Genomic DNA, 25844 nt, shown 5'->3' with positions numbered 1-25844 from the left:
AAGAAGGAATAAAGATAAACTTGCTGGACTAGGCAGAATTAGAGGATATGAGTTAAGTTTTGTACTTTTTTTATTTCCATATTGCTTGTTGTTGTAAGAAATAACTGTATAAAACCACAACCTCAAAAAAACACAAAGAAATAAGTGAAAAATTGTATACTTTCATCTGCCTTCCAACTCCAAAAATATTCAGAATTATATTGGAACAATGTAATGCCAAGAATATCAAAAAGTCTACCAAAGCTGAATATTCCACAATATTACTTTTACTGTGTATAATATTCTCCTGGTTATGCTTATCAGTTCATATAGGTCTCTTCAGCTCTTTCTGAAATCATCCTGGTTCATCTTTTCTTACAATACTATTCCATCACCACCATTTACCACAATTTCTTCACCCATTCGTCAACTAAGATACCCCTTCAATTTCTAATGCTATGCTACCAAAAGAGCAGTTACAAATATTTTCTTCCAAGTAGGGTCTTTTCCCTTTTTTCTAATCTCTTTGGGGTACAGACCTAATAGGGGTATTATTGGATAAAAAGGCATTCAGTGTTTTATAGCCTTTTGGGAATAATTCCAAATTGCTCTCCAAAATGGACAGATCAATTCACAACTCTAAGAGCAATGGATTAAGTTGCCCAATTTTGCCACATACCCTACAACCTTTGTCACTTTCCTCACTGTCACATGTGAGATACTATCTCAGAGTTCTTTTAAATTTACTTCTCTTATCAAGATGGATTCAGAACATTTTTCTTATGATTATTGAGAGGTTTGCTTTCTTCATCTGAAAGCTGCTTATTCATAATTATTGAACATTTGTCATATGCTGCCAAATAGGCTCCACATCCCCCATTTAATACTTCTTTATAACAAGAAATCCTTTCAAAACACCAGGCACATCCAAAATGGGAAGGGGTTGCTTTGGCAGGTATAGGATTCCTTTCAATGTCCATCTTCAAGGAAAAGCTACCTGGTTATTAATAGAGAAATTGCATACAAAATTCATGTCTAATGATTTCTGAGATTAGCTTCAGGAATGTAAATATGTAACACTCTTAAGTTTTTACCTAAAGCTACCTAAAACAGAAGAGACCATTTCAGGAGGAAGAAAGGAAAGCTCCAGCTTCCAATCACATAATCTAAAGATATTTTAAAAATGAAAAGCAGGTAAAGAGGACAACCCTGGGCAGAGATCACCACTTTTGCTTTTTTAATTGTTGACAAAGGCACAAAATCCTGGACATTTGTCATGTAATGAAGATATTCCTTTAATGGCACATTCAGAGTTAAAGAGAGGAAATGGTCCTTACCCACAGAGAGGAGATTCTTCACATTTGCCATCATAACCTCCACATACAGCTCTTTCTGAGAATGGTCCAATAGGCACCATTCCTCCTGGCTGAAGTCCACAGCCACATCCTTAAATGTTATTGACTCCTAAACCAGAAAAATTGATGAGACTTAAAGCTGAGCCATCAAACTTCATCCAGCCCAGTCCTCATGAACTAACTGGAGGAAACTGAAGCACACAAAGGTTTTTCCCCAAACTCCTAACCCTCAGGAGTAGCAGAGCCAGCCCTGGGGAACAGTCATTCAGAGATCAGGGGAATACTGAGAAAGGCATTTTGTGTCTGAAGTGAGAATCATATGGGAAGACTAAAACCTGAAGAAGTGTCTAATGGTGAGATGCTTTTCCTAGTGGAATCCGGGAGATGGTACCTATTTTCTGAATGAGGTAGGAGATGCTTTGGAGTGGAGAGAAAGTGATCTGAAATTCCTCCTCATCACAAGGGTCAGAATTGATTTGGTAAGAACATATTTTGAAGAATTTCTGAGAAGGTGGCAAGTACTATGCATTCTGAGGGAAAATATTACCAGTGATTAAAGAGGAGAAAACAAAGAAAAAGGAATTCTCCACTTCTTTTCTTAAAAGGCTGAAATACTCTTATTGAGATGAAAGCATAAAGAGGATTCCAAAGAGTTTGTATGGGATCAGATTCTGATTCTAGCTATATGAAGAAGAGAGGTCTCATGTTATACCGAAACTTTGGTCTGATGCGCCATAGCCAAAATATCATCTTAGGAATGACAATTCTTACTGGAATATATTCAGTTTCATTTAGTAACAAAGAAAGAAGAATAACTATCATGAGGAAAGGAGGGGGTGTTCATCTTTTAAAAATACAACATTTACTTAACTGAGATTGGGGATTGAGCCAATTCACAAGAAACACAATGACAGTGTAATGCCTGGAATTCTTGAGAGACAAATGGATTCATTTTAATTGAATTGTTTCTTGAACTGGTCATTCAATATGGTTAGTTCACTGTCTCTACAATCTAAAAGAAAGAAAAAAAATAGTTTTCTCCTCTAGAACATGTCTCTTATCCTTATCATTCTCTCAATTTATCCCTATATATTTTCCTGGTGAGTTCACCTCTCAGTCCCTCCCTTGGACATTTTCTGAGATCTCAGATTCATAAATAATCACTGAGAAGAGGGAATTGGAAAACCTCAGCTCCTCTCTCATTACTCTATCACAGGAGAAGGAGATCCTTGTCCATTTAAGGAAGGTGTCAGTCTATACTTTCCCAGACTCCTAGCTTGCCTACCATACTCTTAAAATGGGTCAAGGTTCATTATGGGTTCCAGTAATATACCCTTAATCCTTTTAGCTCAACAAGAGAAGGAAGGTTACCCCCCTAGGTTCATAATCTGGGGAGGAGACAAGTCTAGAGTTTTGACCTTCACCAGGTAAAAGGGAAATTTATTACACAAAACCATCACAATTACAATTAACTTTCAAAAAAAAATTTTATTTAGGAAAAACAAAAGATCTACAACTAGCCCTCTAACTATGAAAAACCTAGGGATCAAGAGAAAAGAGGCAACCTGAGGAATAACTAACAAGGCACTGATCAGATGTAACAATAACATGGTATGTGGAAGGGCTCTTCTCCTTTTACAACCAGCTCAATGGAAAACTCAGGCTACACTTTGTAATGAATATTCTTTCATTTCACCTCTTCCTAACAGATTCTCTACTTTTGAGGCTGGAATGCCCCTGGGAAACCCAAGGGAGGAATAGTCTGAGTTTCCAAGGATAGGAGGGCACAATTCCCCAGACCCTCAATACACTCAAGAAACCCAAGGCCAGGACTTCAGGACCCTGCCTGGCTCTCCACCCCAAGCTCTGCCCTCTATTATCTGGAATTCCACTGCCGTCAGAATGAGCCCTCTTCAGCCTAGATTCCTCCCAGGCATCTAAACTACCTCAGGGCTTGATATTTCTATTTGAGGAGTCACCTACAAGGCTGGGCATCCTGAGGGCTCTCCCCCAACCTTCTTCCATCTTCCCTCTTCCCCTTCTATATTGCTTAAATCCAATGGCATTGGGCTCTTGCCTGTTCCTCACACATGAATCTCCATCTCCTAATCTTCTATTTAACTGGGCTCCTCTGCTTCCTCCCTGGGCCTTCAATACTGTCTCCACTAGTCTCTGTCCTGCAGGTTTGGACAAAAATCTCATCTATAAGATACCTTTATTGAAACATCTTCTTTGTTTCATTTCCTACAATTCACCTTATAGTTATTGGAAGAAAAATTGTTATTGCTTTTTTATTAGTGACCCTGAACCAAATGATCACATAGAATCCTTTAGGATAAGTAATTACAATAATAATTTTTAAGAGTTAGACACAGTTATTCCAATAATTGTTTATAAAAAACAATTATGTTAGTAGAATATTGGCCAGAGTATTGGAAGGGATAAAGTTTGGTGTATGGGGATATTATAGCAATTAAAGGTATTGAAAACTGCTGTAGGAAGAATAAAAGTTTTAGGCCTTAGTCTAGGGAAGCTGAATCTCATGCAGAAGGAGTTGGGTTCATTAGGAATGGCGAGTATACAGCTGTACTGATGGGATCATAGAAAAATAATCTTGGTGTGTTCAGGTATTGTTTGATTTTGATTTATGCCAGTTATAATCTCTCCGATTCACTATGGTACAAAAAGGTTACTTTGACCTAAGAATTTTGATAGTTGTAAAGGATTAATTAAATTCTCTACTCTTAACCTTTACTGAAATTAGGACTTTCTATCAAATGTTCCCCTCTACCTTGTTAATGGCTTATACTAATTATATATCAAAAACCCATTCAACAGTTGTACATCTAAATGGGATCTACAGCCTGGGTGTGGAGACATCTCCAAATTTAATTTGCCACAATTAAAAGTTTGGATCTTCACCAGAGAATTATGGCATAGACATTTCTTTATTTCTTGCAGTCTGTCAGTCTCAGGGGATTAAGGAAAGGATTCAAGATTTTGAGATCCCTTAGAAAAACTTTTTCCTATAGTCATTTTCACACATTATTCATTGGACACAAAGATCATTTTCTTTTCCTCCCCCCCCCCCCCCCACGCCTCCCATAGCCGACACACGATTCCACTGGGTATCAGATGTGTCCTTGATTCGAACCCATTTCCATGTTGGTGGTATTTGCTTTAGGGTTTCATTTAGAGTCTCTCCTCAGTCATATCCCCTCCACCCCCTGTAGTCAAGCAGTTGCTTTTCCTCAGTGTTTTTACTCCCAGTTTGTCTACTTGTGGATACTGTTTTTCTTCTCCTTGATCCCTGCAAATTGTTCAGGGACACTACATTGAAACTAATGGAGACATCCATTATGTTAGATTATACCACAGTGTATCAGTCTCAATGTACAATGTTTTCCTGGTTTGGCTCCTTTCGCTCTGCATCACTTCCTGGAGGTTGTCCCAGTCTCCATGGAATTTCTCCACTTTATTATTCCTTTGAGCACAATAGTATTCCATCACCACATATACCACAATTTGTTCAGCAATTCCCCGATTGATGGGCATCCCCTCATTTTCCAATTTTTGCCCACCACAGAGTGCAGCTATGAGTATTCTTGTACAAGTCTTTTTCCTAATTGTCTCTTTGGGGTACAAACCCAGCAGTGCTATGGCTGGGTCAAAGGGCAGACAGTCTTTTATCGCCCTTTGGGCATAGTTCCAAATTGCCCTCCAGAATGGTTGGATTAATTCACAACTCCACCAGCAATGAATTAGTGTCCCTACTTTGCCACATCCCCTCCAGCATTCATTACTTTCCTTTGCTGTCATGTTAGCCAATCTGCTAGGTGTGAGGTGATACCTCAGAGTTGTTTTGATTTGCATCTCTCTGATTATAAGAGATGTAGAACACTTTTTCATGTGCTTATTAATAGTTTTGATTTCTTTGGCTGAGAACTGCCTATTCGCGTCCCTTACCAATTTATCAATTGGAGAATGGCTTGATTTTTTGTACAATTTAGTTCTTTGTAAATTTGAGTAATTAAACCTTTGTCAGAGGTTTTTATGAAGATTGTTTCCCAATTTGTTGCTTCCCTTCTGATTTTAGTTACATTGGTTTGTTTGTACAAAAACTTTTTAATTTAATGTATTCCAAATTATTTATTTTGCATTTTGTGACTCTTTCTAAGTCTTGCTTGGTTTTAAAATCTTTCCCTTCCCAAAGGTCTGACATGTTACTATTCTGTGTTCACCTAATTTATTTATAGTTTCCTTCTTTATGTTCAAGTCATTCACCCATTCTGAGTTGATCTTGGTGTAGGGTGTGAGGTGTTGATCCAAACCTAATCTCTCCCACACTTTCTTCCAATTTTCCCAGAAGTTTTTGTCAAATAGTGGATTTTTGTCCCAAAAGCTGGGATCTTTGGGCTTGTCATAGACTGTCTTGCTGAGATCATTTACCCCAAGTCTATTCCACTGATCCTCCTTTCTGTCTCTTAGCCAGTACCAAATTGTTTTGATGACCACTGCTTTATAGTATAGTTTAAGATCTGGGACTGCAAGTCCTCCTTCCTTTGCATTTTTTTTTCATGATTTCCCTGGATATCCTTGATCTTTTGTTCTTCCAAATGAACATGTTATGTTTTTTTCTAATTCATGAACATGTTGTTTTTTTCTAATTCAGTAAAGTTGTTTTTGGGTAGTTCAATGGGTATGGCACTAAATAAGTAAATTAATTTGGGTAGGATTATCATTTTTATTATGTTAGCTCATCCCACCCATGAGCAATCAATATTTTTCCAATTGTTTAGATCTAGTTTTAACTGTGGAGAGAGTGTTTTGTAGTCGTGTTCATATAGTTCCTGTGTTTGTCTCGGCAGACAGATTCCTACGTATTTTATATTGTCTAGGGTGATTTTCAGTGGTATTTCTCTTTCTAATTCTTGCTGCTGAAAAGGGTTAGAGATCTATAGAAATGCTGATGACTTATGTGGGTTTATTTTGTATCCTGCAACTTTGCTAAAGTTGTTGATTATTTCAACTTGCTTTTTAGTTGATTCTCTACGATTCTTTAAGTAGACCATCATATCATCTGCAAAGAGTGGTAGCTTGGTCTCCTCATTGCCTATTTTAATATCTTCAATTTCTTTTTCTTCACTAATTGCTACTGCTAGTGTTTCTAGTACAATGTTAAATAATAGAGGTGATTTTAATGGGCATCCTTATTTCACGCTTGATCTTATTGGGAAGGATTCTAGTTTATCCCCATTGCAGATGATGTTTGCTGATGGTTTTAGATAGGTACTCTTTATTTTTTTTAGGAAAGGCCCTTTTATTCCTATACTTTCTAGTGTTTTCAATAGGAATGAGTGTTGTATTTTATCAAAGGCTTTTTCTGCATCTACTGAAATCATGTGATTTTTGTCAGTTTGCTTGTTAATATGGTCAATTATGTGGATGGTTTTCCTAATATTGAACCATCCTTGCATTCCTGGTATGAATCCTCCCTGGTCATGGTGGATGACCCTTGTGATGACTTGCTGGAATCTTTTTGCTAGTATCCTATTTAAGATTTTTGCAACTATATTCATTAGATTGGTCTATAGTTTTCTTTCTGTTTTTGACCTGCCTGGCTTTGGGATCAGTACCATGTTTGTGTCGTAAAATGAATTTGGTAGAACTCCTTCTTGGTTTATTCTGTCAAATAGTTTGTTTAATATTGGGATCAGTTGTTCTTTGAATGTTTGATAGAATTCACTTGTGAATCCATCTGGACCTGGGGATTTTTTCTTAGGGAGTTCTTTAGGTAATTTAGTTCTTCCTCTTTTAGTCTAGGAAATTTATATCCATTATCATCTAGAATGCCATATTTGTTGCCATATAATTGGGCAGAGTAGTTTTTAATGATTGCCTTAATTTCCTCTTCATTAGAGGTGAGGTCTCCTTTTTTGTCTTGGATATTGTCAATTTGGTTTTTTCTTTCCTTTTTTTTAATTAGACTGACTAGTACTTTGTCTATTTTATTTGTTCTTTCAAAGTACCAGCTTCTAGTCTTATTTATTAAATCAATAGTTCTTTGACTTTCAATTTTATTAATTTCTCCTTTGAGTTTTAGGATCTCTAATTTAGTCTTCACCTGAGGAATTTTAATTTGTTCACTTAATAATTTTTTAATTTGCATACCCATTCATTGACCTCTGCCCTTAATTTGTTAATATATGAATTCAAGGATATAAATTTGCCCGAGTACTGCTTTGGCTGCATCCCATAGGTTTTGAAAAGATGTCTCATCATTGTCATTTTCTTCAATGTAGTTATTGTTTCTATGATATGTTCTTTAACTAACTGGTATTGGAGAATCATATTGTTTAATTTCCAATTCATTTTTTATTTACCTCTCCATGTTCCCTTACTAATTATTTTCATTGCATTGTGATCTGAGAAATTTGCATTTATTATTTCTCTTTTGCACTTGTTTGCAATTTTTTTATGCCCTAATACATGGTCAATTTTTGTGAATGTACCATGTGCTGCTGAAAAGAAGGTATATTCCTTTTTTGTCCCTATTTATTTTTTTCCACATCTACTAACGCTAATTTTTCTAAGATTTCATTCACTTCTCTTACCTTTTTCTTATTTATTTTTTGGTTTGATTTATCTAGTTCAGATAGAGGAAGGTTCAGGTCTCTCACTAGTAGTTTTTCCATCTATTTCATCCTTGAGCTCCTCTAGTTTCTCCTTTAGAAATTAGGATGCTATGCCATTTGGTGCATACATGTTGAGTACAGATATTTCCTCATTGTCTATACTGCCTTTTATCAGGATGTAATTAGCTTCCCTATCTCTTTGAACTAGATTTATTTTTACTTTGCCTTTGTTGGATATCATGATTGCAACTCCTGCCTTCTTTTAATCGGTTGATGCCAAATAGATTTGGCTTCACCCTCTTACGTTCACCCTATGCATCTCTACCTTCCTCATGTGTTTCTTGTAGACAGCATATGGTAGGGTTTTGGATTCTAATCCACTTTGCTATTCGCTATTCGCTTGCGTTTTATCGGTGATTCACATTCAGAGTTATGATTACTAGCTGTGTATTACCCAGCATTTTGATTTCTACTCCTGTTCCTGCCTTTTCTTCTTTCACTATTTCCTTCTACACCAATGTTTGTTTTTAATCAGTCCCCCTAGTTCCCACCCTTATTTTGCTTCCCTTTCTACCCCCCTCCTTTCTTATCCCCACCCCTTATTTTCCCTGTAGTCTTTCTAAAATTAACCCCCTCAACCCCCTCCCTCCCTTGTACTGCTTCCCTCCCCACAAGCCCATTTGTTACCTTTCTGTTCCCCTATAGGGCGGCAAATCTATTCTCTGCCCAATGGATTGGATTGTTCTTCCCTCGTAGGGTCACTTTTTTTTTTTATTTTTAATTTTTATTTGGTCATTTCCAAACATTCATTGGAAACAAAGATCATTTTCTTTTCTTCCCTCCCCTCCCTCCCACCACCTCTCCCATAGCCCACGCGCAATTCCACTGGGTATCACATGTGTTCTTGATTCAAACCCATTTCCATGTTGTTGGTATTTGCATTAGAGTGTTCATTTTAGAGTCTCTCCTCAGTCATATCCCCTCCACCCCTGTAGTCAAGCAGTTGCTTTTCCTCAGTGTTTTTACTCCCACAGTTTATCTTCTGCTTGTGGATAGTGTTTTTTAGATCCCTGCAGATTGTTCAGGGACACTGCATTGAAACTAATGGAGAAGTCCATTACCTTCGATTATACCACAGTGTATCAGTCTCAATGTACAATGTTTTCCTGGTTTGGCTCCTTTCGCTCTGCATCACTTCCTGGAGGTTGTCCCAGTCTCCACAGAATTTCTCCACTTTATTATTCCTTTTAGCACAATAGAATTCCATCACCAACATATACCACAATTTGTTCAGCCATTCCCCAATTGATGGGCATCCTCTCATTTTCCAATTTTTGGCCACCACAGCTATGAATATTCTTGTACAAGTCTTTTTCCTAATTGTCTCTTTGGGGTACAAACCCAGCAGTGCTATGGCTGGGTCAAAGGGCAGACAGTCTTTTATCGCCCTTTGGGCATAGTTCCAAATTGCTCTCCAGAATGGTTGGATTAATTCACAACTCCACCAGCAATGAATTAGTGTCCCTACTTTGCCACATCCCCTCCAACATTCATTACTTTCCTTTGCTGTCACGTTAGCCAATCTGCTAGGTGTGAGGTGATACCTCAGAGTTGTTTTGATTTGCATCTCTCTGATTAGAAGAGATGTAGAACACTTTTTCATGTGCTTATTAATAGTTTTGATTTCTTTGGCTGAGAACTGCCTGTTCATGTCCCTTGCCCATTTATCAATTGGAGAATGGCTTGATTTTTTGTACAATTTAGTTCTTTGTAAATTTGAGTAATTAAACCTTTGTCAGAGGTTTTTATGAAGATTGTTTCCCAATTTGTTGCTTCCCTTCTGATTTTAGTTACATTGGTTTTGTTTGTACAAAAACTTTTTAATTTGATGTAGTCAAAATTATTTATTTTACATTTTGTGACTCTAATAAGTCTTGCTTGGTTTTAAAATCTTTCCCTTCCCAAAGGTCAAACAGGTATACTATTCTGTGTTCATCTAATTTACTTATAGTTTCCTTCTTTATGTTCAAGTCATTCACCCATTCTGAATTTATCTTGGTGTAGGGTGTGAGGTGTTGATCCAAACCTAATCTCTCCCACACTTTCTTCCAATTCTCCCAGCAGTTTTTATCAAATAATGGATCTTTATCCCAAAAGCTGGGGTCTTTGGGTTTGTCATAAACTGTCTTGCTGAGATCATTGACACCAAGTCTATTCCACTGATCCTCCTTTCTGTCTCTTAGCCAGTACCAAATTGTTTTGATAACCACTGCTTTATAGTATAGTTTGAGATCTGGGACTGCAAGTCCTCCTTCCTTTGCATTTTTTTTTCATGATTTCCCTGGATATCCTTGATCTTTTGTTCTTCCAAATGAACTTAGTTATGTTTTTTTCTAATTCAGTAAAGAAGTTTTTGGGTAGTTCAATGGGTATGGCACTAAATAAGTAAATTAATTTGGGTAGGATTGTCATTTTTATTATGTTGGCTCGTCCCACCCATGAGCAATCAATGTTTTCATAGGGTCACTTTCAAAGCATAAGAGTTGAGTATTTCCTATCTCCAACCTCTTTACCCTTCCAGTGTACTGATGTTCTCCCCTCGCCCACCATGAGCTTCTTTGTGACATATAAATTTACTCCCATTTGTTTCTTTGCCCATTTCTTTTAATATTAACCTGTTTTTAAGCTCTAGTTATACATATGTATATATATATATACATATACATGTATTTATGCATGCATATATCTATATACCTATTATGTCTTGTCCTTTCATCCTATACAGTTTGTCACTGTTTCCTTTAAGTGTACTTATTTTTGCTGCCTAGGTAATAACAACAGTTTTTAAGTTACCAATGACCTCTTTTCTTATAGGGATACATATCATTTTAACTTACTGAGTCTCTTAAAAAAAGTTTTTTGGTTTTTTTTTTCCCTCTTTTTTAATTACCTTTTGATGATTCTCTTGAGTTCTGTGCTTGGACATCAAATTTTCTGTTCAGGTTTGGTCTTTTCTTCATGAATTCTTGGAATTCTTCTATTTTGTTGAATCACCATACTTTCCCCTGTAAGAATATAGTCAGTTTTGCTGGGTTGTTGATTCCTGGTTGTAGTTCCCTTGCTTTCCAGAGTATCATATTTCATGCCTTTCAGTCCTTCAGTGTGGATGCAGCCAGATCCTGCGTTATCCTCACTGTGGTTCTGCAGTATCTGAATGACTTCTTCTTAGCAGCTTGTAATATCTTTTCTTTGGTCTGATAGTTCTTGAATTTGGCTATAATATTCCTGGGTGTTTTCAGTTGGGGATTAAGTACAGGAGGTGATCTGTAGATTCTTTCAATCTCCACTTTTCCCTCTTATTCTAGGATATCGGGGTAGTTTTCTTTAATAATTTCCTGTAGTATGATGTCCAGGCTTTTTCTTTTGTCATGGTCTTCTGGTAGACCAATGATTCTTAAATTGTCTCTCCTTGAACGATTTTCTAAATCCTGTTTTGTGAATGAGATACTTCATGTTTTCCTCAATTTTTTCATTCTTTTGATTTTGTTTTATAGTTTCCTGCTGTCTTGTGAGGTCACTTAATTCTAGTTGTATTCTGGTTCTTAAAGACTGGATTTCATCACTGGCTTTTTGGTCATCCTTTTCCTTCTGGTCTGATTTTCTTTGGAGGTCATCTTTCATCCTCTTTACCTCGTTTTTCTTCCCTGTCCTCTGGAGGCTTTTGATCAGATTAAGTTCAACTGGGTTGGGCTGTATGTGCTCTGAGGCTGAAGACTCCTGGAAGGCTGAAGCTGCCCAGGCTCTCTCCAGTTCTCTCCAGCTGCTTCTTTGCTGCCTGTGTTCCACGCTCTGAGCCTGGCACAGCAGTCCGCAAGGTACTCCAGTGCCTTTGCCCACCCAGAGGTTCCTCGCCTTTCGGGGTGCCCTGTACACTCGGGGGGGGGAGGGGGAAGGGGTCCTGGCTTCCCTGAGCTCTGAGGACTCCTGATGGGATTAGGTTCAACTGGATTGGTCTGGATGTTTCCCAAGGCAAAAACCTCAGGTGAGCCTGGAGCCATATGGAAGGACCCAGCCACGGGGCTGCAGGCTCTTTGGTCCCTCTATGGCTGCTTCCCTGCCGCCCATGCTGGACACTCCGAGCCCGGCCCAGGTTTCTCTCAAGGTACACCCTCCCAACCAGCACCTTTGCCTGCCCAGAGGTTCCTGCTGCCGCTGGGGGCTCAGTGCTCTGGGTGGGGGGGGGGGGGTTATCCTGGGAGATTTCTTCTGCCTTCCCCTTAGACCTGATTGTTCTAAGATTCCAGCTTTCGGGGGACATACCTTTTGAGTCCTGACGGAGGGTTCCCCGCCTCTGTCCTGTTGTCAAGTTTGAATTTCAGTCCCCTAGGAGTATTCAGTTTGTGATCGGCAAGGGTTTTCAGAGGTCTGAACTTTTACTGCTTCTAAGCTGCCATCTTGACTCCACCTAGTTTTGATTTCTTTGACTGAAAATTGCCTATTCATGTCCCTTGCCCATTTATCAATTGGAGAATGCCTTGATTTTCTGTACAACTGATTTAGCTCTTTGTAAATTTGAGTAACTAGACCTTTATTAGAGGTTTTTCTTATGAAGATTGTTTCCCGATTTGTTACTTCCCTTCTAATTTTGGTTACATTGGTTTTGTTTGTATAAAAACTTTTTAATTTGATGTAATCAAAATTATTTATGTTACATTTTGTGACTTTTTCTAAGTCTTTCTTGGCTTTAAAATCTTTCCTTTCCCAAAATCTGCCATGGATAATATTCGGTGTTCACATAATTTACTTATAGTTTCTTTCTTTATGTTCAAGTCATTCACCCATTCTGATTTTATCTTGGGATAGAGTGTGAGGTGTTGATCTCCTAAGCTGTCCCACACTGTCTTCCAATTTTCCCACAGTTTTTATCAAATAGGGCATTTTATCCCCATTGCAGATAATGGTTTTAGATATATACTGTTTATTATTTTTAGGAAAGACCCTTATATTCCTATACTTTCTAGTGTTTTCAATATGAATGAGTGTTGAATTTTGTCAAAGACTTTTTCTGCGTCTATTGAAATAATCATGTGATTTTTGTTGGTTTGCTTGTTGATATGGTCAGTTATGTAGAGGTTAGGATTAAGTTTTTCTAATATTGAACCATCCTTACATTCCTGTCTGCCCTTTGATCCAGCCATAACACTGCTGGATTTGTACCCCAAAGACATAATAAGAAAAAAAACATGTACAAGAATATTCATAGCTGTGCTCTTTGTGGTGGTAAAAAATTAGAAAATGAGGGGATGCCCTTCAATTGGAGAATGGCTGAGCAAATTGTGGTATATGTTGGTGATGGAATACTATTGTGGTCAAAGGAATAACTAACTGAAGGAATTCCATGGGAACTGGAACAACCTCCAGGAAGTGATGGAGAGTGAAAGGAGCAGAACCAGGAGAATATTGTACACAGAGACTGATGCACTGTGGTACAATCAGATGTAATGGCCTTCTCCATTAGTGGCAATGCAGTGATCATGAACAACTCAAAGGGATCTATGAGAAACAAGACTATCCACATTCAGAGGAAAAACTGTGGGAGTAAAAACACTAAAGAAAAATAACTGCTTGATTACATGAGTCGAGGGGGATATTATTGGGAATATAGACCCTAAATGAACATTCTAGTGCAAAAATCAACAGCATGGAAATAGATTCTGATCAAGGACACATGTAATACCCAGTGGAATTGCGTGTCGGCTATGGGAAGGGCGGGGGGAAGGGACAGAGGAATAGAATAGAATTTGTAACCAAGGAACAATGTTTGAAATTGACCAAATAAAACTAAAAAAAAAAAAGGTGTGGGGATGCTCAACAGCTTTTCTTTTAGGGGGACTGTTTTCTGACTCGTTACACATACCACTTGAAGCTCATTACAAATCCCATCTCTTATAGGGAGGTTTTTTTCAAAATATATTTTGTGTTAGGACTTGTCTTGTCTGTGTAATATTGTGGTTAGTGGTCTTTTATCATTTCTAGTGAACCATGTGTAGGATCATAGAAAGAGATTCATTGAAGTGGGCTTGCATATCCACCAGAGTTTAATTTCACTAACTTGTGTATTCACCTGAGTTAGGTGGAATTTGTCTATGCCTGTGTTTTCTATTCCTTCTCAATTAATGAAAATTTGAGTAGGAGGTCTGGTAAACTATATCCAAGTGTATTAAGTGGTTGTTATTCATGAGCTCTAGAAATAGTTTGCCTTTCAGGGAAGTTTAAAGTCATTCATTAGATAAAATTGCCTCAGTACCTCAAAAGAAATCTGTAAATTTTACATTATTCTTAAATAAACTAACTATTCCATAGGAAAAGCCTTTCTTAAGAAAAAAATCAGTCACAGACTTGGATTTTCATAATACATTAAGAGTCGAATTATTTGAACCACAGGCTACATATATATATATTTTTTAATACCTTCAAATTTTTAAAAAGGATAACCTATCCCTCATAATATTAAATCAAGAGATTTCTCTGGGTAGGTATAATACACTACATTAAAAAATTAAGATCCTTACAAGGGAAGAAACTATACCTTTTGTGAAGACTAAATTTGTCTCCCCTGGTTATAACAATGAATTTAATTAACTCTCCCCGATTGTGAAGATTAAATTGTAACCCCTGCCTATTTTTTAGATTTCATCGCCAAAGGTGTAAACACCCCATTTCACACATTAAGTGGGAGGTCTGTGACCCACATGTGAAACAGTGGGTGACAAATAAAAATCAACTGACTGCCCTGGGCAGTCCTAAAAGGAAAAGTGTCAACTCTGATTGGTAGACATAAAAATTAGGGAAAGCGATGCAAAAGAAAGTGTCTTTCAAAGGGAGTGACAACTGCCTGGGTACAGTTTGACTTGGAACTCTCCCTTGGAGTGGAACCTCCTGTGAGAGAGTTCTACTGGGAGTTTCACTTGGAATGGAGGCTGATAAAGAATTGACTGCCTCGACTGACGTGAGTGAAAAGCTGACTCTTAACTGCTGGTTTTTTCTGAAGAGACCAACCTCAGGAAAGACCTATCTTCTTCAGAGACTTCCCCAGGTCCTCACCTTTGCTGAGGACGGCTGAAATTAACTCTCCCTGCTTGGTGAGGGCTAGGAGTAAATTACTTTGTGCTTAGGCTGGATATCTTACTTTATCCACTCTCTGATTTTCTTACTTCACTCTTCTGTATTTTGTAAATAAATTGTAAATAAATCTCTTTGGAATAAATTAAATTCCAGGTGATCACACTCTTAATAAATCAAGTCCAACCCTTTTAAAAATACCCCTTTTCCCCCCTTATACTATCACCCACCTTTTTACATTTCATTCTTAACCCATTAAAAGACAGAGTTAATTTCTTCTCTAACGGGTGTTTCATTCACATTACAAATTATGCCATATGAAGAAACTATCATTTCAATCTCTTTTTGCCTCAGACTCACATATATTTTTCTCTACTCTTGCCATGATGAGATTGGTGTTTCAAATAAAGAGAAAATAGGAGCATGTTGAAATATGGTAAAACGTACAGAAAATGTGCTTTAGTGGAAGTGACACTATGACACACTCAAAGATAATTAACAAAAGAACTTATTCCATAATTAAAGTACTGACCCAAGAAAGATGATCACAAATCTAAAATGTAACCACAGATTCACCCCACTTAGGGATAATTATTGATAAAGAAAGTATTTATGAGTGAACTTATTAAAAAACATGAAAAAAGAAATCCTTGAGGATGCAAAATCAAAATCCCATAGATGAAAATTAAATCTTAAATCACAAAAGCTTTTGCAATGCCTGGGAAGGCTAAAGTTTATTAAATTGCCAAACCTCAAAATGGCACAATTTGCAAGCAGGAACAGACAAGATATTATAATTAAGCATGTGAAAGAAGTTCTTAAGGAGTTTCACAGAATGCATTCAGAGTACACATTACTTTTCAATGAAATTTTCAATTAAAGGATAGGAGGTATTTTCAGGGCAACGATTTCCAATAATTTATCCTTATGCCAGAATGAGTTCTAACTAAAAGAGAATCAAATAAAACTTGTAGAATGAAACCTCTTCTGTGGGTGTGAATATTGGAAAACTTTCTGCTCTAAACTGTGACGAGGAAGGTTTGTAATATGAGGTTAAAGATTTTGGGACTGCCACTAATATTAGACTTTATCATTATTTTTATACCATGATCACTAATTTTGAGATAATACTCAAATAATACAGTTTGCTTTATATTAATTATGAGCATTAGCTAAGAAAAATGCAGCTTAGGGTGGTATCAAATTTTGCTGACAAGCATTTTGACCTCAAGCCTATAACCCAAAAGTTTCTACTAAGCACACCACCCTTTTCTATGTATGACAAGACAGTGAATAGGAAAGTGGAGGGCTGCTCTTGGGGGCAATATCAGTCATCCAACTGCTGACTCTTCCCCTTATGTAATAATTGTCAGCAAAAACAATTAAACTGACCCCTTAGGGTGGAGGCCTTGGAAAGGTTAGCCATGAGACAAAGTTACCACCAATACTGATTATTTTTGTACTTTCCAGCTTATTCAGTACTTGCATCATTCATTAAGACTTGCCCACGAGAAAGGTTTTGTATTCATTCTATTTTCATTTTGACTGCATTTTCTGTCTTTAATAGGCCACTATGTCATCAGATATTTGACCAGATTCTGGCTTTATAGTAAGAATGGCTCTCTCCCAATAAACCTATTATTAGCTTGGAAACTTTATTTGTGTTTTCTGCCAATGGATAATTAATTTTTCACCATGATACAGACCTCATCATTTAATAGAAGAATCTGAGTTTTCTAGCACTGGGTCACTGGAATTTAGTCACTGCTGGGAGCCATCAAAGACCATGTAGAAACCAAGGGCTGCAAAGCAAGAAGGATGGAAACACCCACTGATGCTTCCCCCCCCCCCCCCACCGGTGACTTTCATTATTAACTTCCCTTTATTATTGGAATTGTTATGATTATTATTCTTACTTAGTCCCAGGAAAAAAAGATGAGAGCAACATGCTTGAAGGATTAATACAGATGTCCCACTCTGTACCCCCAGGATATTACCAGGAGAGCCCACTTAAAAAATTAAATCTAAGGATTCTTATATACCCACTTAGATAGGACCCTCATTTCTAGGCATAAAAACTTCAAGCAATCTGTGCTCCGAATTCCCTAACCTATATCTGGATCATGTTGATTCTACCCTCTGATCATGCACTTAGCAACAATGTTTTGTTGACTATCTCACTACACTTCCTGTCTGTTGTTAGGTTCCATGGAAACATGTATGTTAAGAATGAAACTGTGTGCCAAGTATATGTGTGATCATGAGGGTATAAAATAAAGCCAGGCCTCAGCCAAGGCAGAGCAGTTTATTCAGTGAAACCCATGCTGCGGGTTGAATGCAAAAGCTGTGTCCCATCTATCATTTTGCTAACCCTATCCTGACACCATCCCACCTTCAAGACTCCATCCCCTGTGGGAGGCTGGCCCACCTCACAAGTCACATGGTCTTAATTTTGTTACATAATTAATTAGGTTTCTTTACTTCTATAGGAAAGAAAAAGAATAAAGTGAGTTTCAAAGACAGCAAAGGAAGTTTGCAAAGAGGGACTTTGCCACGTGCCACAGAACTTTATAGATGCTACTCTAGAGTCTGGGGAAGAGATAAGAACAGATACAGTGAGATAGTTGAGAGTAGTTGGTTCCTGTCTTTGGTTACTGACCTGTTCCCTGTAGAGCCAAATCCTACCTGCCCTGTGGACCTGATATCCTGGGGGAAGACCTTATCAACTGTCTCCTAATTTCATCATCTACTTGACTTCCTGAGTCCTGATCATGTTTCCTAAAGTCTGTGGAGAGAACTGCTGGCAGCCCAGTAAACCTGTCTTTATGAAAACACGTGAAGCCATCTTGGGCCTAAGCCTGAGAGGGCTGAACTCACCAAGAGCTCAAAACCCTTCTACTCTGACCAACTATAACTTATCCAAATGTTATGTGGGTTTGGTTAGATCAGATATATATATATTTGGGGTCCAAGATAGAGAGGTTCTATGCAGAAACTGTAGATTGGGGAAGGAGTACCCAGTATTTTTAGAGGTAGGGATACCTTTCTTTCAAATGCTCCCATTCTCCTATATATGGATAATAAAACTTATCTTGTTATTTTTTTTTACCTTGGTTAAAGAGTGAGATAATATTCTGGGCCTACACAGGCTTGTCGGGCCTACACTCTCAGTGGTATGTCAAACCTTTATATAACAAATCTACAAACCTTACCATCAATAATACTCACTTATTGGGGTAAGCTAGGTAGCTTAGTGGATTGAGAGCCAAGCCTAGAGATGGGAAGTCCTAGGTTCAAATCTGGCCTCAGACACTTCCCAATTCTGTGACCCTGGGCAAGTCACTTGACCCCCATAGCCTAGCCCTTACCACTCTTCTGCCTTGGAACCAATACACAGTATTGATTTCAAGATGGAAGGTAAGGGTTTTAATAATAATAATAATAATAATAATAATAATAATACTCACTTATTTCACTAATATTTCTCTTTGATTCTTTCTACTTCAAGTGATAATTAATAAACTTCATAAAATACTTGGATTTGAAGGGCATTTCTTTGTAAACTACAGAGAATGTAATTCCATAAAATGACATTCATTAATGTTTAAAAAACTTGAGGGGAAACCCAATAAGAAGAAATTTCCAGGTAGTAGTCATAAAAAATGTATTTAATTAGGAATGTTCTTGGTTCCAGAGTCTGTGGGATATTTGATTGATAAACTGGACACTGAAATAATTTTCAATGCTTTAAAAAGTTAAAAAAAAAATGAAAAGCCAAGGCTGTCTACAAGACACTTCAGCATTAGACAAAGGCAGCTCAATCACTCTATCAACTCATGAACAAAACATGACATGGATAGCAGAGAATGTGGATTTGAATTCAAAATAATGTAACCTCACATTATTATTGACTGTGTATTTGAGTTCTGTGTCTGGGTGAGAGGATACTTGTCCTATATTGCACATATTTCATAAAGACTGCCCTCTGTGTAAAGAAATTCTAATAAACATACCTTTAAAAGGATTCAAGGTACGCTGACCAAGAGGGCATTGTTCCTTGCCTTTATACCACTGATCATGAACTAATTCATCATATATATTCCTAAAGATAAGTAACTGCAATTACAATTTTTAGAAAGAGTTAGCCTCAGGTATGAAACTGTGTACATCAAGCAGAAAAGGTAGACTATGGGCCACAGTATTAGAAGGGATGGAAATTGGAGCATTAGAATATTAAAGAAATTCATGACATCAAAGACATCTGTTGGAGGAATCAAAGCTTGAGGTTATTGTAGTCATTTCAGGAAGCTGACAGCCTTGCAGAAGGAGCCAGGCTCACTGGAAATGATGAGTGAATAGCTGGCCTGATGAAAGAACCTAGGAAACCACCTCAGCTGGTCCAGGTACTATTTCAGCCTGTGAAGCTTATACCAACTCTAGCTCTCAGAGGATTGTGGGCCAAGAGAGGTTCCTCTGACCTTAGTAGTCTCACAGCTCTGGAGGATTCATTACATTTTCTTCTCTTAACTTTGTACTAAACTGGGATCAAATGCTCAAACCCCGGTGACTAAACACCCATTTCCTAACTCCTCTGTACGTTCTAGATGTTAATGACTTTCCTACATATCTGTGAAACACCCATATAACACCTTGCCTTTCATTGCTATGGGATCTTTGCTACAGGTGAAGTCAGTGCCATCTCCAGCTTTCACATCCCATAATTAAAGTTTGGATCTTCAGCTCTGAATGATGTTCTTTACAATATTTTGCATGAAAGGAACAAACACTGATAAAATGCAGGAACCAACCATGCAGGGCAGAGCCAGAGGTTCACACAACTTAGATGGCTGTCCCATCCTTGACTGGCCTTCCAACAACAAGAAATGCTCTTTGATGCCACCTTCTGCCAGGCCCCTGCCTCACTCACTCCCCAGCTCTCACCCAGGGGTCCTGCTCTCCTCCCTGGGGCAGGTCTTCTCAGCCAGCCCACTCCCTCTCCCCCTGACTCTGCTCTCTGCCCATCTTGATGTCAGTCCCTCCCAGGCTCTATGCTTGCTGAACTGGGGAAAGCACAATCCCGGTTTTCACACTCCTATCCCCATCTAACATTCACGCTCTTCTATAGCCAATGTGGAATGGCAGTCAGAAGGGAATTTGGGAGAGAACATATCCCAAACTAGTTCTGAAGCCTCCCTGGCAATCCTCACTGACCTGTCCAAAGCCCAGGTTGTGGAGGTCAGAAGCAGACAATGTCCCTGTGCCATCCCTAGAATCTTGGGACACAGGGTTATCAACAGCCGGTAGATGAAGGTGGATGAATAAATGACAGTATTTCTGCCTGTCTGTCTGGAACCTGAGCTGGCTCATTAAGGCAGGGGCTACCAAGGCCCTGGAAAACCCCAGAAATACAGTGCATGTGGGAGCAGCCAGGGTTGTCCCTTGAGGTCACACTGAGGAAAGCATTGAAGGTGCCCTTGGAGGCTTGGGAAAGACAAGAGGTCTCAGTCATGCTGGATTCTAGTTGGGGAAGAGCTTGGCCAGGGCTGGAGTGTGACTACACTCACCTGGGATGGGGATCTCTGGGTCCCAGGGGCCATTCCCTCTGGCCCCAGGGAATCTGCTTGGGCCAGGCTGTGGTCCATCAGGGAGTGGATCCCCAAGGTGAGAAAACTTCCTCTTAGTACACCTATGGGGAATCAGAGAGGGTGAGGTCTCAGAGGGGCTTGAAGGATCCTTCCCAAGGTCTCCGGGAAGACTCCCCCAACATGAGGAAAGAGGGAGCATCAGATTTGGAAATAACCTTTGACTGGACAGGAAGAGGCTTCCCTCCCCGTCTGCCACCATCTTTGGCTTCATTCAATTCACAAACTGCACTGGGTAGAAAGGGGGAATGAAAGGAAACTCCCAGGAGGAGAGGTTACTGGGTAAAGGGGGACGGGGTGCTGGAGGTGGCTAAGGGCATCGGGTGGGGTTTGGGGAGAAAGGGTTGGCATCTCTTCATTACCCAACATCAGAGCCTCTTCCATGAAGGTACGTGGGCATCCACATCCCTCGTCCCTCAATTCCCTTACCCCAGTAGAATCCTGTTGGGGGTGGGGGGAGAAGGGGAGGGGCTCCCTTCGGCCAGTTCAGACCAGAACGTTCCCTTTAAGGGCTCAGACCAGATCACACCAGCCCCGCCCCATCCTATGACTGTACCCCTCCCCCAGCTGCCTCCAGGCTCAGGAGCTCCGGGAACCTTCTTTCCCCTTCGGGAAGGCAAACCGCGCCTTGACTCTTGTCCACAGGCACTTGTCATTTCTCCCTTCTCTACAGTCTTTTCAAGTGATAGACACAGAGAAACACACATGAGACAGAGACACAGACAGGCACAGTCTCACAGACAAACACACTAAGACTCCCCCATCGCCATACCTTCCCGGGCTCTCTAGTAGTTCACGTGAACACGACTGCCCCACCCCCCCAACTCCCGGACTCAGTAACCCGGAACTGGTCCACGGAGCTTTTCCTACTCCCTAAGAGTTAGGGAGGAGAGTGTCTGATACCAGAGCAGGGAGCCTGGGTCAGCCCGCCCATTGATTCCCTCTCTCGCCCCTCTTATCCAGCAAAGGTCCAAGAACCTCACCTGGGAGACATCCAAGAGTTGAGACGGCCCACGTGAGATTCCCAGCAGAACCTGGGAATTACCCAGAGGGAGGTGCCAGGACTTGGCTCGTCAGGAAATAGGTCTTCTGGGAAACGGAGTCCTCCGTAGGGGTGGGCCAAGAGCTGCAGGAAGTCAGGACCTCGGCACTCTGGGAAATGGAGTCCTCTTGTCTGGGTCCCTGGGTTTATAACTTGGTGGAGGAAGAGTTATCAAGGAATTGGCTCCCAACCTGCGGGGCTGCAGTCTTCTCCTCTCCGCTCCCATTTCCCTTTCCAGCCCTGCCCTGCTTCTATAAGCTGGAAGTTACCTCAGGATGGGGCCTGGCACATAGCAGGTGCCTAATTAAGTATCTGTTGATTGACTGATGGATCAATGCATCTATACTCATGGCCTGGGGAGGTGGTGCTAGGCTTCCCCCTTCTGACACAGAAGGAAACTGAGGCACCTCCCAACCACCAGCTAATCACCAACCCTCACCACCAGCAACCAACCCCCAGGGAACAACTCATGCCCAGCAGCCAAGTTCCCTGCAACTGCCAGCCCTGTCATCAACAGCCAGCCCCCAACTGATGCTGGCCCAGCAAGGGGCTCCCTGGTTCCTACTTCCTGTCACTGTGGGCTTGTTGATCCCTACACATCTCTATGGTAGGAGGACTTCCTGGTCCTCCATTAAATTAGAGAAAAAGAATTTCTTTTTACATAACCAAAGCCACTCCCTACAAAAACCTTTCCACATTGTTTATATTCTTGAGTGTGAAAGAAAATTCTTGGTTCTCTTTGTCTATCCTGAGTGTACACTTGTGAAAGGGAATCTTTTATTCTCCTTGCCCAGTTGGAGTTTTGAGACTTTGGTTAACAATAACTTAATAAAAGACTTTTGTTGTAAGAATAAAAGCTCAGATCCCTGTAGTCACTTTGGGAAGCTGACAGCCCAGCAGAAGGAGCCAGGCACACTGGGAATGGCCAGTGAATAAATGGCCTGATGAGAGAACCTAGGAAACCACCTTGGCTGGTCCAAGTACTATTTCAGCCTATGAAGATTATGCCAACTCTGGGCTCCCAGAGGATTGTCACGGAGAGGTTCCCCTGACCTTAATAGTTTTGACAGTTCTAGAGGATTCATTACATTTTCTTCTCTTAACCTTTTCCTAAACTGAGGATTTGGGATCAAATGTTCACACCTCTGTGACAAAATAACACCACCCATTTCTTTGTGTGTTTTGTTATTTATTTATCTTAAAAATTATTTATTTATTTATTTAGAATATTTTTCCATGGTTACATAATTCATGTTCTTTCTGTTCCCTCTCCCCTCCCCTCCCTGAGAAGCAATTCCACTGAGTTCTATATATATAATTGTTCAAAACCTGTTTCCATATTATTCATATTTGCAATAGCGCATCACCTATTTTTAATTCCTCTGTACCTTCTAGCCTATTAATGACTTTGCTACATATCGTCAGACATGCATAAAACAGCATGTCCTATATCTTTGTGGGATTGTGTAATTAATATCTTTACCCTAGAACTACAATTCCCAGCAACCCACTTTCCTCCTCACACATACTGATACAGGGAGGATATAAATTTGGTGTAGCCCTGCCTCTCGCTCTCTTCTATTGCTGTCCAGGCTTTTTCTGAACAATTTTTCCTTTTGTAAGGAGGAAAAGGGATTAATTTTTAAAAGGTTGGACTTGATTATTTAAGAGTTTGGTTGCCAGGAATTTAATTAATTCCAAAGAGATTTTATTTACAATTTATTTACAAAATGTAGAATGAGTGAAGCAAGAAATCAGAGAGAGGACTGGCCCCTCTGGGTAGGGAGAATTATTTTCAATCAACCTCGGCAAAGCTGAGGACCAGGGAAGTCTCTTCAGAAAATACAGTAGTTAAGAGTCATCTTTTCACTCACCAAGTGTCAGTCTAGTCAGCAGATTCTTCTGCCCCTCTTCACCAGCCTCAACTTGAAAGTGTAGCAGTCCAGACCATAGGCATTATGGAGAGACAAGGAATGTGAGTGAGCTCATGGCCATCCTGTGCAGGGCAATAAATTTTATTGCCAGCGTGGCTGAAGTTTAGGCGCGAAACCTGGCTTTCCTTTGTCTCACTCTCCCGGGGATAATAACCCCACCTTCACCTTGTCATAAGTTGCATTATCCAATGGGAATACCCCAGGTAACTCATCCATATGTATTGAGGTATCATATAACTGTTCAATATGTATTGAGCTGTCAAGACTATAAATAAACGAGCCCCAGCAAGCTCCCCCCACTTGAAGAGCATTCCCAGCTTTGGCAAGGGGCATCTTCTCCCCTGCCTGTCTCTCTCTCTCTCTCTCTCTTCTCTATCTTTCTCACTAAGGCCTGGCCTTTAGGCCAGGCCTGCCTTACTTCCTCTCTTTCTCCTAATGCTACCTAGCATTATCTACCTCCTGTAGTTTCTGATCTCCTTTCCATCTGAGCTAGCATTATCCTCTGACCAGTATGGTGTTAAGTTGAGATCATTGGGTGGTTTTAGCCTGAATAGTCACACTCAGTGGTCGGAGCTTAGCTGTGGCTCATACAAATAATATTTGTCTACTGACTCAGTTATCCACATCTCTAAAGTCGGCTCGTTCACGCCCTTCGCGGGATCAATACTTCTACTCTATCTCTATCCTCTCTTTCACCCCTTGCAGCCTCTCGCAGGCCGGGAGGCTACAGAAAGCATGAAGAATTGAACTCCAGCAGAAGTGGAAGTCCAAGTTGAACTACATTTCAAGAATCCCCAACTCTGTGTAGCCCTCTCTCTTTTAAAGGCATTGTGTCACTTCCCCTAATTCCACATCTACCAGTCATAGCTGACGTTCTGCTCTAGGACTGCCCAGAAGGCAGTTAGTCAATTCTGATTCGTTACCCACTTTCACACACGTGGGTCACACACCTCCCACTTCATGATTAAGTGGGATATTTGCACTTTGGGTGATTAGATTTAAATGGACAGATCTTCATACTTAACTATTAAGTACCATGTTACACTTTTTGTGATTGAATCTAAAAATAGCCATTTCTTCATACTTAACTTTTAAGTAGGGTGTTTACACTTATAGGGATTAAAATCTAAAAATAGACATGAGTTACAGTTTAAATCTTCATAATCAGGGAAAAGCTAAGTACCTTCATTGTTATCATTAGGGGAGAATCAAATCCAATCTTTACAATCCCCCCCAATGATCATTGGGATCATTGGGAGACTAGTCTTGTACCCCTAAAAAATTTTAACTACAGATGTATACAATATTTCACTTTCTAAGAAGAAATTACAATAGTTAGAGATAAAGGGGAAATAGAAGAAAGAAAGAAAAATCACTGTTTTTGCTAGGTGCATTGACAAAAAGGCAATTTTGGGAGCAGTCCCCTTCAGCAAAAAAGTTTACATTTACAATAAATGTTCAACCCCCTTCTATTCAATTGATTTCACCTAAAAGTTCATTCTGGATCTTCTTGATGCAGTGTAAGTTTCTGCAGTCATCTTTCTTCAAAGAGTTCATTCTCTGGATTCAAGGAGTTAACAAGTTTCTTTTCTGAAATTCTTCTCAAACAAAATTTTAAATTTTGGATTTTTTAATAAAATACAATACAATGCTCCCTGAAAGAGTGTGTTCACCAACACCTGGATCAACTCAATACATGGTTGAGTTATGGGGTGTATGAGTCAATTATCAAAAGAAAAACCAAAAACATGAAAAGAAAAAAATAAATGGAAGAACAAATTAAGCTTTGAGAGAAATAAAAGGTTCAAATTCAGAATCAAAATATAAAAAACTATGTATATAAAATTTCTGAATAAAATAAGAATAAATTCATAATAGGTCCTTGTATTAAAGTCAATTTTTGTCTTACAAATTTGTATGGAAATAAAATCAGTAATGTTGTATTTACCCATTATAAGTCAGGACTACAGGAAGTTGTCATACCTTAAGATTAAAAAAAAAGGACTAGATTATTTTTGTGTAAAAGGGAAGTGTCATTCCCTGGTCTGATATTTCATCATTTCTCAGGGATAGAGGAGCCAGAACAGTCAATTGTTAGGTACTTTGATTGAAAGTATTTTACAAGGAGTGTAGTT

The 25844-nt window shown here is 39.4% G+C and overlaps 1 protein-coding gene across 3 annotated transcripts in view; it reads right to left on the bottom strand.

The window, feature by feature from the left end:
* LOC100030288 (zinc finger protein 420-like) overlaps nucleotides 1–22304 on the bottom strand; it is a 94140-nt gene extending 71836 nt beyond the window's left edge. Inside the window, exons 1-3 of one of the 3 annotated variants that reach the window (XM_056813482.1) lie at nucleotides 21717–22304; nucleotides 20656–20777; nucleotides 1317–1443 (exon numbers count right to left, since the gene is read on the bottom strand). In XM_056813482.1, coding sequence (XP_056669460.1) covers nucleotides 1317–1443; nucleotides 20656–20733 — 205 coding nt within the window. In that variant the 5' untranslated portion in view covers nucleotides 20734–20777; nucleotides 21717–22304. Of the gene's footprint in view, nucleotides 1–1316; nucleotides 1444–20655; nucleotides 20778–21289; nucleotides 21452–21505; nucleotides 21550–21716 lie in introns of those variants that run through there. The other 2 variants (XM_056813485.1, XM_056813481.1) reach the window with 2 other exon arrangements.
* Between the last annotated feature and the right edge of the window lie 3540 nt (nucleotides 22305–25844).

Source organism: Monodelphis domestica, chromosome 1 (assembly GCF_027887165.1).
Source record: "Monodelphis domestica isolate mMonDom1 chromosome 1, mMonDom1.pri, whole genome shotgun sequence".
Taxonomy (NCBI): Eukaryota; Metazoa; Chordata; class Mammalia; order Didelphimorphia; family Didelphidae; genus Monodelphis; species Monodelphis domestica.
The sequence above is the reverse complement of the archived record's forward strand: the minus strand, read 5'-3'. Positions and strand labels throughout refer to the sequence as shown.